General features: G+C 40.0%; 1 protein-coding gene across 10 annotated transcripts in view; it reads left to right on the top strand.

The window, feature by feature from the left end:
- The window catches only part of sh3bgr (SH3 domain binding glutamate-rich protein), a 56,875-nt gene that overhangs the window by 16,268 nt on the left and 25,004 nt on the right, over positions 1–15,603 (top strand). For all 10 annotated transcript variants that reach the window (XM_072585643.1, XM_072585645.1, XM_072585646.1 and 7 more), the window contains exon 2: positions 15,132–15,317. In XM_072585643.1, the coding sequence (XP_072441744.1) occupies positions 15,132–15,317 (186 nt within the window). The remainder of the gene's footprint in view (positions 1–15,131; positions 15,318–15,603) is intronic.

Raw genomic sequence — 15,603 nt, 5'->3', positions numbered from 1 at the left:
CTTCAAATGTAGAGTTTGGAAACATGGCCCCAGATTAATATAACGTAAGAGGTTACTTATGTGTTTACTCTAAGAATAGCTACTGAGTATGTGCTTAAGGAGTTATGTTATAGTGGTGTCAGATCAAATGGAACTGCAGCCTGAGCATGGAGTTCCAGAACAATTTCCTTTTATTGCCATACCTTCTAAACAGTTGTGTATAATAAAGCTTGTCAGTGTTCATTGTCACAAGTGTAGACCTCATTTTTCCACAAATAATGGTGAAGTGGTCTGTATTACAGAAGAGACAAGATTGGCATTTTTTCGGTGGAAATAATTTTCTTGCAGTATCCTTTTAACCAGTCGATTTATGCTGCAGCATTAGTTCAAATATAAGGCAGACCGATTTGCAAGTTCACAACTCAGTTCTTTGCAAAGTTGTGTTCTATTTTCTGTTCTTGTTCTAGCCACTTCCTGATACTGTGACTTTTTGTATTGGATAAAAACCAAGGCAATTTAAAAGTACACAATTATGAGAGAAAAGTTCTTTTCAGTCTCCTTAACACTGAGGTACATTCATCATCACAAATATACTGTTTTCCTTCCTATGTTGACATTAACAGCACTGAAAGCATCCCATTTAAATTTGTAAAATAACAGTGCTAAATTCAGCAAATACCTTTTCTGCCACTAAACAGCTTTTTTTATTTTGTTTTAATTAATGTGCCAATTCCTTTCTTTTGGAAAGCAACAATTGACACATTGTTATTCTCTGCTTTTCTTTCAGCAGTACAGGTATTGCTTGAAGAGGATTGACAGGATCTTTGTGCATTATGCTGACCTAATGGCACTGTCTACAACAATGCAACCCTGTCTCAGTATAATGTGGAAGTGTCAACTTTGTTTATGTACTTGTATGCTAATGTAGGGCTTGAAGTCACAATTTGCTGTTTTGGAGGTGAAAGAACAGGTTGAACTGATACACTGCATGAAAGTACTGTGGAGTTACTCGTGAATTAAGAGTAACTAGTTATCCAGTCTAATCTTAAATTGGTGTTCATTCCATCTGTAGGTTTTAATTTTTGAAATATTTGTAACTATAGATTTGGTCATTCATTACTCCAGAATGTGATGGACACTGGGACATTAAATAAGTTTGAAAAGGTAGATAGACAGACAGATTTTTAATTAGTAATGGGTTGTGGGGAGTAGGCAGGAAAGTGTTGAGGCCAGGATGAGATCAGCCATAATTGTATTAAATGGTGGAGCACACTCCTGGGGCTGAATTGCCTGTTCTTGCTGCTTGTTCTTAGGTCGTCTCTTTTCCTATGTATCATTGATAATTCCTTCAGATGAGCAATTTTATGTATGATAATTTAAGTCCATCAAGGTTTGAAATGGTAAATGTATATAATATTACATGAATTACATGAATAGTTACCTCAACTGGTTTGGTGTTGAAAAGCAATTATGCTTTATTTTTGTAAGCCCAGTATGATGATGGGTTACCCGACAGGTCAATATCCCTCACAATATGCTGCCTTTCTATTGTGATCAGATCTATGCTAGTAGTACTGATTCCAGATGGTATGGCCTTGCATCTGCCTCTATTATGGAAATAGCTAATTTGTTTTAGTTATGGTAGCTCAATCTTTATCAAGACCCACCAAATACTTCATCTTTCATGCAACAGGTTTCAAAGTCACTGCAATGTGACAACTGTGCTAAGAATCCCATTGCTCCCCCATATTAGAATGTGATGTGATGCATGGATACCAACCACTAGTGTGGTTGGGGTAGAGTGCTGCTGCCAGTTCTCCTCCCCATGTTCCACAGTCTCTGATGGAGGATGGATTTGAATAGGTATCAGCACAAGAGACTCTTTGATAACAATGTACTTTAGTTTTCCATATATAGTTGTAGTTAACATGCTGAAGAATTACTACCACAAAGAATTAGTGAAGACACATCTACATTAGGTAGAGTCTAACTGCTGTCAGCCTGACCTGACGCATGTTTCAACCAATGACATTGTTATCTATCAGAATGAGCTCCGGTTCACTCTTGCTGAATATTCACCCTTTCCTATCCATTACCTTATAACTTGCCTTCCAACATATCCACCAACTGCCCCAGTCAACATTTTTTAGTTGCTGTGGTAACATGCAAACATTATTTTAATCTTACAAGGTGTTCCACCTGAACCAAAACTGTAGACTGTAACATCCTTCTGTACTCACAGTATTTGGTTAGATAGGACAGTGACAGTCTCCACCAAATGAAGCTTAAATTGAGTATATATTTCTTATTGACATACAATCTCTCCTGTCAGTTGCGATAAATCTTCTACTTATCTAGATTTACCATGAATGTAGAAGAGAAATCTTTGAATGTGGATCACTCTTCTCACAGATGGGGACAATCTACTGTGTAGAGTTATTTATCCATGTATCGGCTGGTACGTCTACTGTCCTGGAACGTTTCTTGCCTCTGTGTCCATAGTTTTACAAAAGTAAAACACCTCTGTCATAACTGAACATTATTTGCTTGAGAGACTTCTTTGTTTCACAGTGTTGATGCTAATGCTAAATCTGTTATATTTTGCCTTTTTTTTTGTTGTGTTGGATTTGTCATGTCAGCTTAGTGTGTGTTTGTACCTTTTTCAAACCAATAGATTTTGTTGCTCTTATCTGGTAAAATGTTTCTTTCAGGATTTGTTTGTGATTTTCCCAGGTCCCTGCCTTCAAGATGATCTGGATAGCTTTTTCCAAGGATAAGTCTCTCCTGGATGAAAAAGATAGTTTGATTTAAAGCAAAAAATTCCAACACAACAGAAATTTGTCAAGGCTCTTTAGACAGCTCTTTCCAAACGCAAAACTACTCCCCATCTAGAAGGACAAGGGCAGCAGATACAAGGGAACACAACCACCTGCAAGTTCTCTTCCAAACCACTTCCCATCTTGACTTAGAAATATATCACCATTCCTTCAATGTCACTGGGTCAAAATCTTGGAACTCCCTCCCTCATGGTATTGTGGGTCGATTGCAGAAGGTCAAGAAGGCAACTCGCCACCACTTCTCCAAGGCAACTAGGGATGGCAATAATTGCTGCATAACCAACAGTGCACACAATTCTATAAGTGAGTGTACTCTGATTAGGGTTATCACTGCCTACAACCATGCGTGGCATAGCAGCTGCACTACTTACCAAGCTGGCTGGGTCCGAAAGGACATGGATGGCAAGACTGGATTGGTGTCTGGTGATAAGGGAGCCAACAGGAGGGAAAAACATTTTGGACATCAACCTGCCATGTATTCACTAATATTAGTCAGTGACCTCTGCAGTCCTTGTGGAGATAAAATCCTGCTTTCACATTGAGTATGTCTTCTATTGTGTAGTGTGCTAGTATAACCATGCTGACTTGAAAAACTTTTAACCACTGGGCATCCATGAGGTATTGTGGGCTGTTAGCAGAAGACATATTGTCATCCCAAAGCAAGCTCCAACCTTCTGGCTTGGCACCTCCCACACTCTACCATTACTTTCAAGCCAGGGGTTCAAACCTGACTCAATGAAGAGTGAAGGAGGTCATGCTTAGAGCAGTGCCACCTAAAACTCAATCTAACTACCAAACAGGACTAATTGCATGTCATAAAGTATAAGAACAAGTGATTGTCAGAGCTAACTGAAGCCATAACCAAAGGATTGGATCTAAAGTCTGCAGTCCCCCCACATCCAGTCATGAATGGTGGTGGACAATTAAACATCTCACTGGCAGAGGATGAGACTCCACATATATCCCATTCCCAATAATGGAGGTGTCCATCACATCAGTGCAAAAGATAAGACTGGAGCATTTGAAATAATCTTCAGCCAGAAGTACTAAAGAAAATTGGACTAACTGGAAATTGGAGAAGTTCTCTGCTGATCAAAGTCATATCTGGCTCAAAGGAAGATGGTGTATTTGTTGGAGGTCAGTTGTCCTGGTTGTAAGCCAGCTCTGCAAGAGTTTCTCTGGGTAATATCTTTGGCCCAACCATCTTCAGCTGCTTCATCAATGATCTTTCTTCCATCATATAGTCAGAAATGGCGATGTTTACTGATGATCACACACTACTTAGTACTTTTCACCACTTGTCAGGTATTGAAGCAGATCATGTTCAAGTGCAGCAAGACCTGGGCAATGTCCAAGTTTGGACTGACAGATGGCAAGTTATGTTCACACTACACATGTGTTTGGCAATGACCATCTTTAATGAGAGACAATTTAATTATTGCTCCATGACATTCAGTGGCATCACCATCACTGGATTCCTCACGATCAACATCCTGCGTGTAACTGATGAGAAACTGAACTTGGAGCTGCAGCATTTATCTGGCCAGTCCAGTTAAGAAAAGGTCAGAGGATAGGAATTCCACAGTGAGTAACATTCCTCCAGAATTCCCAAAATACATTCATGATCTACAAAGCAAGTCAGAAGTGTGATAGAATACTGCTACTTGCCTGCAGTGGCTACAAGAGCAAGTGAGTGGCTAAGAATTCTGCGGCGTATAACTTCCATCCTGACTCCCCAAAGCCTGTCCATCATCTACATGACACAAGTCAGGGCTGTGAAGGAATACTCCCCACTTGCCTGGATGAGTGCAGCTCCAACAACATGCAGGAAGCTTGACACCATCCAGAACAAAGCAGCCAGTTTGATTGGCACAACACCCAAAAGCATCCACTCCCTCCACCACTAACAGTGGCATCAGTGTGTACTATCTACAGGATACACAAGAGAAATTCACCACATATCCTCAGATAGCACCTTCCAAATCCATGACAACTTCCATCTAGAAGGATCAAGGCAGCAGATATATGGGAATACCATCACCTTCAAGTTCCCCTCCAAACCACTCACTATTCTATTTTGGAAATAGATTGCTGCTCCTTCACTGTCACTACCCTCGCTAATGGCATTATGGGCCACCCACACAAAGTTACTTGCAGTGGTTCATGAAGGCAGCTCACCACCACCTTTTCAAGGACTACTTGGGACAAGCAATAAATGCTGGTCAGCCAGTGATGCCTGCCTCCTACAACGAAATAAATTTTTAAAAGATTCCAGTAGTCGCAACATGCCAAGCTGAAAAAGATCCAGTATCTCTGCTCTTTGCCACCTGTTAGCTAACCAGTTCTTTATCCATGTTAACATTTTACCCTGTGCATCATAAACTGATAAGACATCTTATCAAAAATATTTTGGAAGTCCACACACACTCTACATCTGCAATTCCCTTTATCCACTTTGCTTCCAGACCCCTTCCAAACTAATGACCACTTCGAAGGTTTAAGTTATAAAGAAAGGTTGGATAGGATGGGCCTTTATCCACTGAAGTGTAGAAGGTTGAAAGGTGACCTTAGAGGTTTATAAAGTCATGAGCTGTCAACAGCGTTAATGATAAATGTCGTTTCCCTAGAACGGGGGATTTCAAGACTGGCGGGTGTACTTTAAAGTGAGAGATGAGAGATTTACAAAAGATACAAGGGGCAAATCTTTACTCAAAAGATAGTTCACCTGTGGATGTGAGTACTTTTACAGTGTTCAAAACACATTTGGATAAGTACATGAATAGGAAAGATTTTTGAGGGATATGAGCCAGGAGTAGGCAGGTGGGACTAGTTTAGTTGGGGATTATATTTGGCATAGACTGGTTGGACTGGAGGGTCTGTTTCCATGCTGTGTGACTGTGTTCCAGCTTCAATAGCACTTGAAGCTTTACGCTATCCAGGTCGAAGCAGCCCCATTGATTGATATATCATATCATATCATATCACACCACATTCACTCCATGCACCACTGTTCATTAGCAGCAGTGTGTACCATTTACAAGATGTACTGCAGAAATTCACCACGGCTTTTTAGACAGCACCTTCCAAACACATGACTGCTAATATCTCAAAGGGCAAGGGTAACAGATACATGGGAGCACCACTACCTACAAGGTCCTCCTCTGAGGCATCCACCCTCTTGACATAGAAATCGATCAGTGTGCCTTTGCTGCTTGGCCAAACAGTGAGACTTTCTCCTTTGATGGCATTGTGTGTCCACCAACGCCAGATTGTCTGCAACAGTTCAAGAACACAACTTATGCTACCTTCTCAAGGGCAACTTAAAAATGGGCAATAAATTCTGGTTTGCCTGGTGACATCCCATGAATGACTTTCTTTTAATATAACGTTCAGTAGTCTCTTCTTTCCTTCCAAAGTGCATAACCTCACATTTTTCCACAAGGTATTCCATCTTCAAGCTTTTCCCTTTCACCAGCACTTGCTTTTGCATCCAGTTTTTTATCAATCCCAAAACTTGGTGATAGATTGTGGTTATGAATGTACAAAGTCATCAATACAGATTGTGAATGATTGTGGCACCAGCACTGATCCTTGTGGCACTCCACTGCCCGCCCCCCCCCCCCCCCCCCCCCCACTTATTTTAACTGTCTTCTATTTGTTTGCCAATGCTCTATCATGCTGATATCCTGCTCCCAACATCTCAGGCTCAAAGTTATTAAGTAGCCTTATATGCAGTAACTTTATCACATGCCTTTCAGAAACTTTAAATATGTTACACTTATTGCTTTCCCTTAACGTAGTCTGCATGTTGTCACTTCAAAGTATTCTAATAAATATGTTGATCACTATTTGTCCTTCATGGAGCTTTGCTGATTCTGCTTGATTAAATTATGTATTTCTAAGTGCTCTCCTTAATGTATCCTTTATAATTGATTTTAACACTTTCCCAGTGACAGATGACTGGCCTATAGTTGCTTGTATTTTACGTCCCTCCATTTTTGAGTAAAGGTGTTTTATTGGCAATTTTCCAAACTGCCTTTCCAAATAATAGTTTTTTAAAATTTCTCAACATTGATCCCAGTAATTTGTTTAACATTGAAAACTATCCTTTCCACTATTTTTGAATAATAGAACAACTTTTGCTTACTTCAATATTCAGGAACTTCACCTGTATCTAGTAAGGGTTGCAAAATGATCTACAGAGCATCTGCTTTTTCTAGTATGGTTTCTATTAACAGCCAGAGATGTAACTCCTTTGGTATTAATGGTTTATCCACATTCATAGTTTGAATGTTCCTCCACGTAACACTTGTTTTATTTATTATTTCATGCTCCTTTTTAAAAGTACCCTTCCAGTATCATCTGAATCCATGCACAAATTCCCACATTAACATTTGACTTAATCAGAGTTGCATAGCACAGAAACAGACCCTTTGGTCCAATTCGTCCATGCTTCCCAGATATCCCAAAATAATCTTATCCCATTTGCCAGCATTTGGCCCATATCCCTCAACCCTTCTAATTCATGTACCCTTCCAGATGACTTTTTAAAATGTTGTACTCGTACCAGCCTCCGTCATTCCCTTTGGCAGTTCATTCCAAACATACACTACACTCTGCGTATAGCAGTTGTCCTTTAGTTCCCTTTTTAAATCTCCCCCTCTCACATTTAAATGCATGCCCCCTAATTTTGGACTCCCCTCATTTCAGGGAAAAGACCTTGCCCTTTTACCCTATCCATGCTCCTCATGATTGTATAAACTTCTACAAGCTCACCCCTCAGCCCCCGATACCCCAGGGAAAACAGCCGCAGCCTATTCCGCCTTTCCCTACAGATCAAATCTTCCAACATCCTTGTAAATCTTTTTGAGCCTTTTCAAATTTCACATCAACCTTCCTATAGGAGGGAGGCCAAAATTGCACACAGTATTCCAATAGTGGCCTAACCAATGTCCTGTACAAACTGTAACATGACCTCTCAACTCCTATACTTAGTGCATTGACCAATAAAGGCAAGCATACCAAATGCTGCCTTCACTATCCTATCTACCTGTGACTCAATTTTCAGGGAACTGTGAAATTGCACTCTTTGTTCAGCAACCCCCCATCTTGTGGGATCAAGAGCTCTACCGAAACTGGAGTCAGTGGAAATGGATTGGAGAACTATCTGCGGGTTGAAGTTGTAGCTTGTACAAAGGAAGGTGGTTGTGGTGATTGGAGATCTTGGTCACAGGATGGTTCAGCAGGTGTTGCTCAGAGTAGTGTCCTAGGCCTGGCCACCTTCAGCTGCTTCATTATTTTTTTTCCATTTATTGTAAGGTCAAAAATGGCGAGGTTCCTTTTTATTTTTGGTAAAACCTTTCTCTGGAATGATTGATCTTGATCTTCTCCTGCATGGACTTGGTGTTTAAATTTATTTCTTATATTCCCAACTTCGATATAGAGTTAAGGCCCTGCTTTAAATTTTTCAGCTGTTCCTATGGTGCCCATTCACACCTGTAACGATGATTGATTGTTTTCCTGGTAAGCACTTCGGTTTAGTTTTTCCAGATGTCAACCTAGGATTTGCACCAATTAAGGCAATTTTTCTAACCTTTTTCCTTGTTGGGGTTGGGGATATAACTTAATACTGGAGCTCCAGCATCCAATTACACTGCAGCCAAATCTTGACTCCGATCCAACCCTTATTGCCCAAGTATGACTCTGTAACCCATGCTGATTTTTTTTTTTCTTGTGCCTTTCCCTGTGGGTTTGGCTGTCTTTTTGCCTTGGAGTGCAGCTGCTAGCTGTCATAGCTTGCAGAAGTCTCTGCTTGCTGACTGTTTAAACTCTCTCAGATGCTGATTGGTTGCATACCTAAAAGTAGTAATGCACACTTACACATTTTTGCAGACTTTTCTGTTCCTTTCTCTTCAAGATTCTTATGAATTCTTTTCACTGTTGGTTTCCTTAGGACCTCTGTTCACTGCTATCAGCATGCCACAACAGTGATGAAAAATGCATTGTTGCACTGTTATAAAAATATGTCTGGGTAAAAACCACTGGTGGCTTGTGGTTGGGGTAGAGTTCTATCACCAATCCTCCTCCTAATGTTAGTTCACTGAGCTGTTCTAAAGTTGTGGCAAGGATGGATCACAAATACAGCTAAGCAATTTACCTCAGCAACTGTATACATATTGCATTAACTCGTTAGCTTTTTGCTAGGAGCAGTATTTATGCCAAGTGTCTCCCTGGTGTGAGACCATGCCAGAGTCCATGCTGTCAGCACAAACTTCTGGATTGTCCGAAGTTCCACCAAGTGGTGCCTTTATGTATCAGAATGGGTAGAGCTTTAGCTAAAGTGCAATTAGTCTGTTCGTATCATTACCTCCTGCCGCATCCATTAGGTGCAGAGTAAAAATGTGCTGCCATTGTGTGACTGAAAAGTAGAGTCTCGTTTCAATCCAGATCAATTTAGAGTGAAGAAATAACACTTACCCTTTTTAAATGTTGCTTCTTTATGCATTGTTAAGGCTTAGTATCTTACAAGATTTAGTTCTCACGTGAAGTAAAACTTCCAAAACTACATGGACTTTTGTTACAATATAAATGCAAACTATACCTTGATAATGTGAGCAGTGCATCTGGGGGCTAACAATGTAGTTTTGTTTTAGGGTTATTTATTCATGGGATATAGACATTATTCACTTGAGTTTGTGATGAACTGCCTTTATAACTGCTGCAGTCCCTGTGATGTGGATCTACCAACATTGGCTGTATCATGAGTTTGATACAACAGGCAATTTCAGAGGGCACTTAAGAGTCAAACATACTGCTATTGGTCTGGAGTCACATGTAGGCCAGATCAGGTACAGAAAACCTATTTCCTTTCCTAAAGGGCAGAAGTGAACTACATAGGTCTTAGCAGAATCATCATTTGTTACTTGGTCATTTATCAATTCATCTCAAATTCCACTAGGTACTGTGATGGGATTTGTGTCCCCAAAACATAAGATTAGATTAGATTCACTACAGTGTGGAAACGGGCCCTTTGGCCCAACAAGTACGCTGACCCTTCGAAGAGTAACCCACCCAGACCCATTTCCCTCTACCTAATACACCTAACACTATGGGCAATTTAGCATGCCCAATTCACCTGACTAGCACATCTTTGGACTGTGTGGGAGGAAACTGGAGCACCCGGAGGAAACCCACACAGACACAGCGAGAATGTGCAAACTCCACACAGACAGTCGCCCGAAGTTGGAATTGAATCTGGGTCCCTGGTGCTATGAGGCAGCAGTGCTAGCCACTGAGCCACCATGCCGCCCCGGTGTTAGGCTTCTGATTACTGGTCCAGTGATATTAATGCTACTCTTCCATCTTTGTTAATATAGTATATGATCGATTATATAAGTATTCCATTAAAAAGTCCAGGCCAAGAATGCCATATCTCTTCATACGGTATCACATGTTTCAGTCAGTGTTCAGGGGGAGGGGGAGGAGGTGTATCAGTGATGACTGTAGACCTATGCCATCTTTGCCAGTCAGCTTCTCTCCCTGTATTCTTGCATCACAGATGCAGCTTGTGTGTTGGTCTTGCTGAACTGAATTAAAATGATGTAGGATTCCATTTGCCGATTTGATTCTTTTTAATAGCTGTAATATGCAAATCAACTTCATTTTCTTGGAGCTAAAATAATGGGGAAAATATATTAATAGTGAAGAGTAATGTAGTGAAGATGGCAAATGTAGAGCAGTCTACTGTGACCAAGTGTGACTGGATTTATTCCAGTAGCATGTAATTTGATATTTTTTTTTTGCATGACCTTATTAAATCTATTAAATCCAAAATACCAGTGTGCAATGTTAAATTGCCCTGCCCCTCCCATTTTGGGAACTGAGTTTAGAGCACTTCAATTTATAATGTATATAGAATTAGTGAATCATACAATAGTTAGATCTTTAAGACAATTTTTCAACTGACCTCCATACATTTTTAAAAAACAGTGTAATAAACTTTAAAATGCCAAGACTGTACTGGGAATGTTGAGATGAAGATGTGAATTGGTTCGCTTTTGCATTAATTGCGTAAAAGCTCTGTGATATTACAGAAACTTCAATTCAGTAACAGTCATGTTTTGAAGTTTGATCCTAAAATTGCATTCCTTATTAGTTATTTTTAAATTCTAGTGAGTGCTGAGTGTAAATTTATTGCAGTTGGCTTACCATCAAAGTTCTTAATAAGTTGGAACATTGAACATTTTGCAGTGCCTTATCTGACATGTTAGTAACCTTTTTCATAAGTGGATTGCTTATAATTTAATTTTAAATCCTGAATGTTGTTATCTTGGTAAATACAGCCATTTTGTACACAGTAAGATTATACGTATAGCATGGAGATGAATGATCAGCTTTTCTGTGGTATTGATTAAGGGAAGTATATCAAATAGGACATAATGAAAGCTCTCTGCTTCTCCTTTGAACTGTGTGGGATCTTTAGTCACCTCACCTTGAGCAAAATAAATAACAGCCCTCCATATCACGTTCAAAAACTGCAGTAAAGTTGCAAATTTTTCTCATCATTCGTTCATACCTTGATTCACAAATGAGAATATGATCAACACTGACTTTTACTTAGATATCTTAATCTTTATGTTGATGATAAAGTGACCAAAACTACCTGTTGCATTATTTCTCTTTAAAAATACATATTTGAGTAAGGTGGTTATCAAACAGGAAATTCATTTCTTCAGTTAATGTAAATAAGTTGGCCAAGTTATAAATATCAGAGTTTAATCCCCAAAACACTTTTAAAATTAGAAATCATTATATTTGGAATGGAATTTGCTCATTCAGTTGGAGTAAAATAGTGGCCTTACACATACAGTAAGATAATGAAGGCTCCATTCAAGATTCAAAAGTCCTTCTAAACTAAGATGTTTTGAGAAGATGCTAATAGTTGCATTAAAAAGGACAATTAGTTTTCACATGAGATTATCATGAAACATATTCTAGATTAGTGGTGCTGGAAGAGCACAGCAGTTCAGGCAGCATCCAAGGAGCTTCGAAATCGACGTTTCGGGCAAAAGCCCTTCATCAGGAATGAAAGATATTCTGTCTGTAGCCGTGATTTACTTTTATTCATTCATGGACCATGGGAGTCACTGGCTGGCCAGCATTTATTGCCTGTCCCCTAGTTACCCTTGAGAAGGTAGTGGTGAGCTGCCCTCTTGAACCATTGCAGTCCATTTACTGCAGGTAAACCCACAGTGCTATTGCGGAGGCAATTTCAGGATTTTGACCCAATGAGACAGATGAAATGATGATATATTTCCAAGACAGGATGGTGAGTGAATTGGAGGGAAATTGCATGGTGTTCCCATGTATCTGCTGCCTTTGTCTTTCTTCGATCAAAGTTGTCATGGATCAGGAAGGAACTGTCTGAGGACCTTTGGTGAATTTCTGCAGCTCTTGTAAATGGTGCACACTGCTGCTACTGAGCACCAGTGGTGGAGGGAGTGTTTTTTTTTGTAAATTTGCCAGTCAGTGGACTCCTTTGTCCTGGTTGGTGTCAGGTTTACGTATTGTTGGAGTTGCATCCATCCAGGCAAGTGGGAAGTATTCCACAACACTGTTGACCTGTACCTTGTAGATGATTGACAGACTTTGGACAGTCAGGAAGTGAGTTAGTTGCAGTACTCCTAACCTCTAACCTGCTCTTGTAGCTACTGTTTATGGCAAGTCCAGTTGAATTTTTGGTTAATGCTAACCCCAAGTCTAATGTTAGTGGAGGGATTCAGTGATGATAACACTATTGAATGTTGGAGGGTGATGATTATATTGTCTTGGAGTCTTCGAGATACTCTGCATGGAAACCGACCCTTTGGTCCAACTCGTCAATGCTGATCAGATATCTTATCTAATTATAGTCTCATTTTCCACTATATGGCCCATATTCCTCTTAAACCCTTCCTATTTCATATATACCAAACCAAATGCCTTTCAAATGTTGTAATCTTACCAGCCTCCACCACTTCCTCTGGCAGCTCATTCCATACCCACGCCACTCTGTGAAAACGTGGTCCCTTAGATCCCTTTTATATCTTTGCCCCACTCACCTTAAACCTATGCCATGTAGTTTTGTGCTGCCTCGCCATGGGGAAAAGACCTCATCTGTTTACCCTATCCATGGCCCTCATGATGTTATAAACCTCAAAGGTCACTCCTCAGCCTCTGACCCTCCAGAGAAAACAACCTCAGTATATTCAGCCTCTCCCTATAGCTCAATCCTGCCAACCCTGGCAACATCCTTGTCAATCTTTTCTGAACCCTTTGCAAGTTTTGTAACATCCTTCCTATAAGAGGGAGACAAGAATTGCATGCAGTATTCCAATAGTGGCCTCACCAATATCCTATAGAGTTGCAACACTATGTCCCAACACCTATATTCAATGCACTTGCCAATAAAGGCAAGCATACCAAACGCCACTTTCACTATCCATCTCTTACTGGTGATTGTCATTGCCTGACATTGGTGAGGTGTGAGTGTTACTTTCCACTCATCCGCCCAAGACTGGATATTGTCCAGATCTTTGTTGTATTTGAACATGTACTGCTTCAGTTTCTGAAGTCATGAATGGTTCTGAACATTGTGCAATCATTTGTGAATACCCCCATTTCTGACCTTATGATGGAGGGAAGGTCATTGATGAATCAGCTGGATATTTGGGCCGACAACACTATCCTGAGGAATTTCTGCAAAGATGTCCTGGAGCTGAGATAACTGACCTCCAACAACCACAACCATTTTCCTATGTGTCAGTTATGACTCCACCCAGTGGAGAGTTCATCCCCTGTTTCTCATTGATTCCAATTTTACTAGGGGTCCGTGAGCCACACTTGGTTGGCTGTGCCTAGATGCCAAGGGCTGTCACTCTCCAATCCCCTCTGGAATTCAGCTGTTTTATCCATGTTTAAAGCAGGTCAGGAGCTGAGTAGCTGGCAGAACCCAAACCGGTGTCACTGAGCAGGTTATTCCTATCTGCATTGCGAATTCTCACTTCTGTAACTCAGATGGACAGTAAACAACTCCTGTCTTCCCTCTGTAAAGTTTCTGTATAATTGTGACCATTTGTGTTACTATGAGCAACTTTGGCAATCTCATTTATGATCATTTCTTATCTATATTATTTTTAACTATGTTCTTCATTTTATATATTTTCTTAGTCTCTGATACAATTAAAATACAACTTTCATCTTTTCTTTACTACCCAACTTGCTTCAAAGCAAAATTTTTGGTAATGTTTTCTTTGATCTTCAATGAATGTGGTCATTGTAGGAATGTAAAGTGATGTATAATGGAACTGACAACCGGAAGCGGCAGACAGGGCACTATAAATGCCAGAGGAAACATCACAGAAGCGCTTCACAGGAGGCTCCCAAGCACTGAGGATGTCACCTAGGCAGGGGACGAAACGTTTGCAAGATAAATTCCCAGCTCGGTGAACAGAACCACAACAGTGATGTATAATTCCTAGCATCTGAGCTTGATTCCACTGGCAATTGTTTCTGTTCAGGTTATCTCAACAGAGCTTATGTTATTTGGAGAGTTTAACACTTGTTTGAATCAGTATAATTTGGACATAGATATGATCCTGAAACTGTTTGAGGTTTGACCCAGATTTGTGGAATTTAAGTAGAATACTGTAAATAAAAGGAATTGAGAGAAAGAAAATTTCCGTTCGAACATTTTGGGGCTCCTTAGTTTCTCATTTGCTTAACTCAGGTGGACAATATTCTCTCTTCCCTGGTCCTTCGCTTTGTAAAGGCTCTTTAGCTTGGAACAGGTTTGCCTTCCAGTCAGATGTAAATAGGTTTACCTGCAGGAGAAATCCCTTATCCCATCCCCTTGGCAACCACTATCCTTCACCAAACCTACCATTCCTACTGGACCTTTGTGTACAGTTAGGTATTTGACAACCCATTACTTGATTGTATTTAACATGTACATTGACTGTCATTGCTTCAATTGACCTGGTGTTTTAGGTAATATTGAAATGTGCATTGGTACCAACTTAATGTCATAAATTCATGTCCTATTAATGCTGTCTCATTCACCATCCACATGCACATTTATAAATTCTTAAATGTGCTAGGGGAAAGGAGTGCTGATCCAGTCATAAATTGTTCATAGAACCGATGTGTTTATGTTAGAAATACTTGCAGAGATTACTATGCAAAATTACAAAAGGACTGTCTGATCTGTTCTTCCTCTGCTTTATTTATTATCTCACTTGGCTTATGCGCACAACTCAACAGTGATCCTGTTCACAGATCAAGAAGAAACAACAGGATGTGCTGGGTTTCCTCGAAGCCAACAAAATTGATTTTAAAGAACTGGATATAGCAGCAAATGAAGACAACAGAAAATGGATGCGGGAAAATGTTCCAGGAGAAAAACGTCCACAAAATGGCATTCCCCTCCCTCCACAAATCTTCAACGATGAACTGTATTGTGGGGTAAGTATTTTTATTATTTAATATTTTCTTTGTCTTCTGTTTTAAATTATATTTTATGCTTTTCTGCCCTCATCCCTTAAATGTGATGCCTTTTTATTTACAGTTAGCCCTGGGACTAAGTTATTAAACTATCTTCACTTGCATCTTTATTGGACCTCATTGTACAAACTAAGTACACAATGTCTCACTGCTTGAGAGAGGCAAATTGATGCCATCAAGCACATTGTTCCTGAACTCCTGCTTGTGGCTTCTCCTTTTCTTCAGCTACCTTTATAACTAACTGAGA

This window comes from Chiloscyllium punctatum, chromosome 15 (assembly GCF_047496795.1).
Source record: "Chiloscyllium punctatum isolate Juve2018m chromosome 15, sChiPun1.3, whole genome shotgun sequence".
Classification (NCBI taxonomy): domain Eukaryota; kingdom Metazoa; phylum Chordata; class Chondrichthyes; order Orectolobiformes; family Hemiscylliidae; genus Chiloscyllium; species Chiloscyllium punctatum.
The sequence above is the reverse complement of the archived record's forward strand: the minus strand, read 5'-3'. Positions and strand labels throughout refer to the sequence as shown.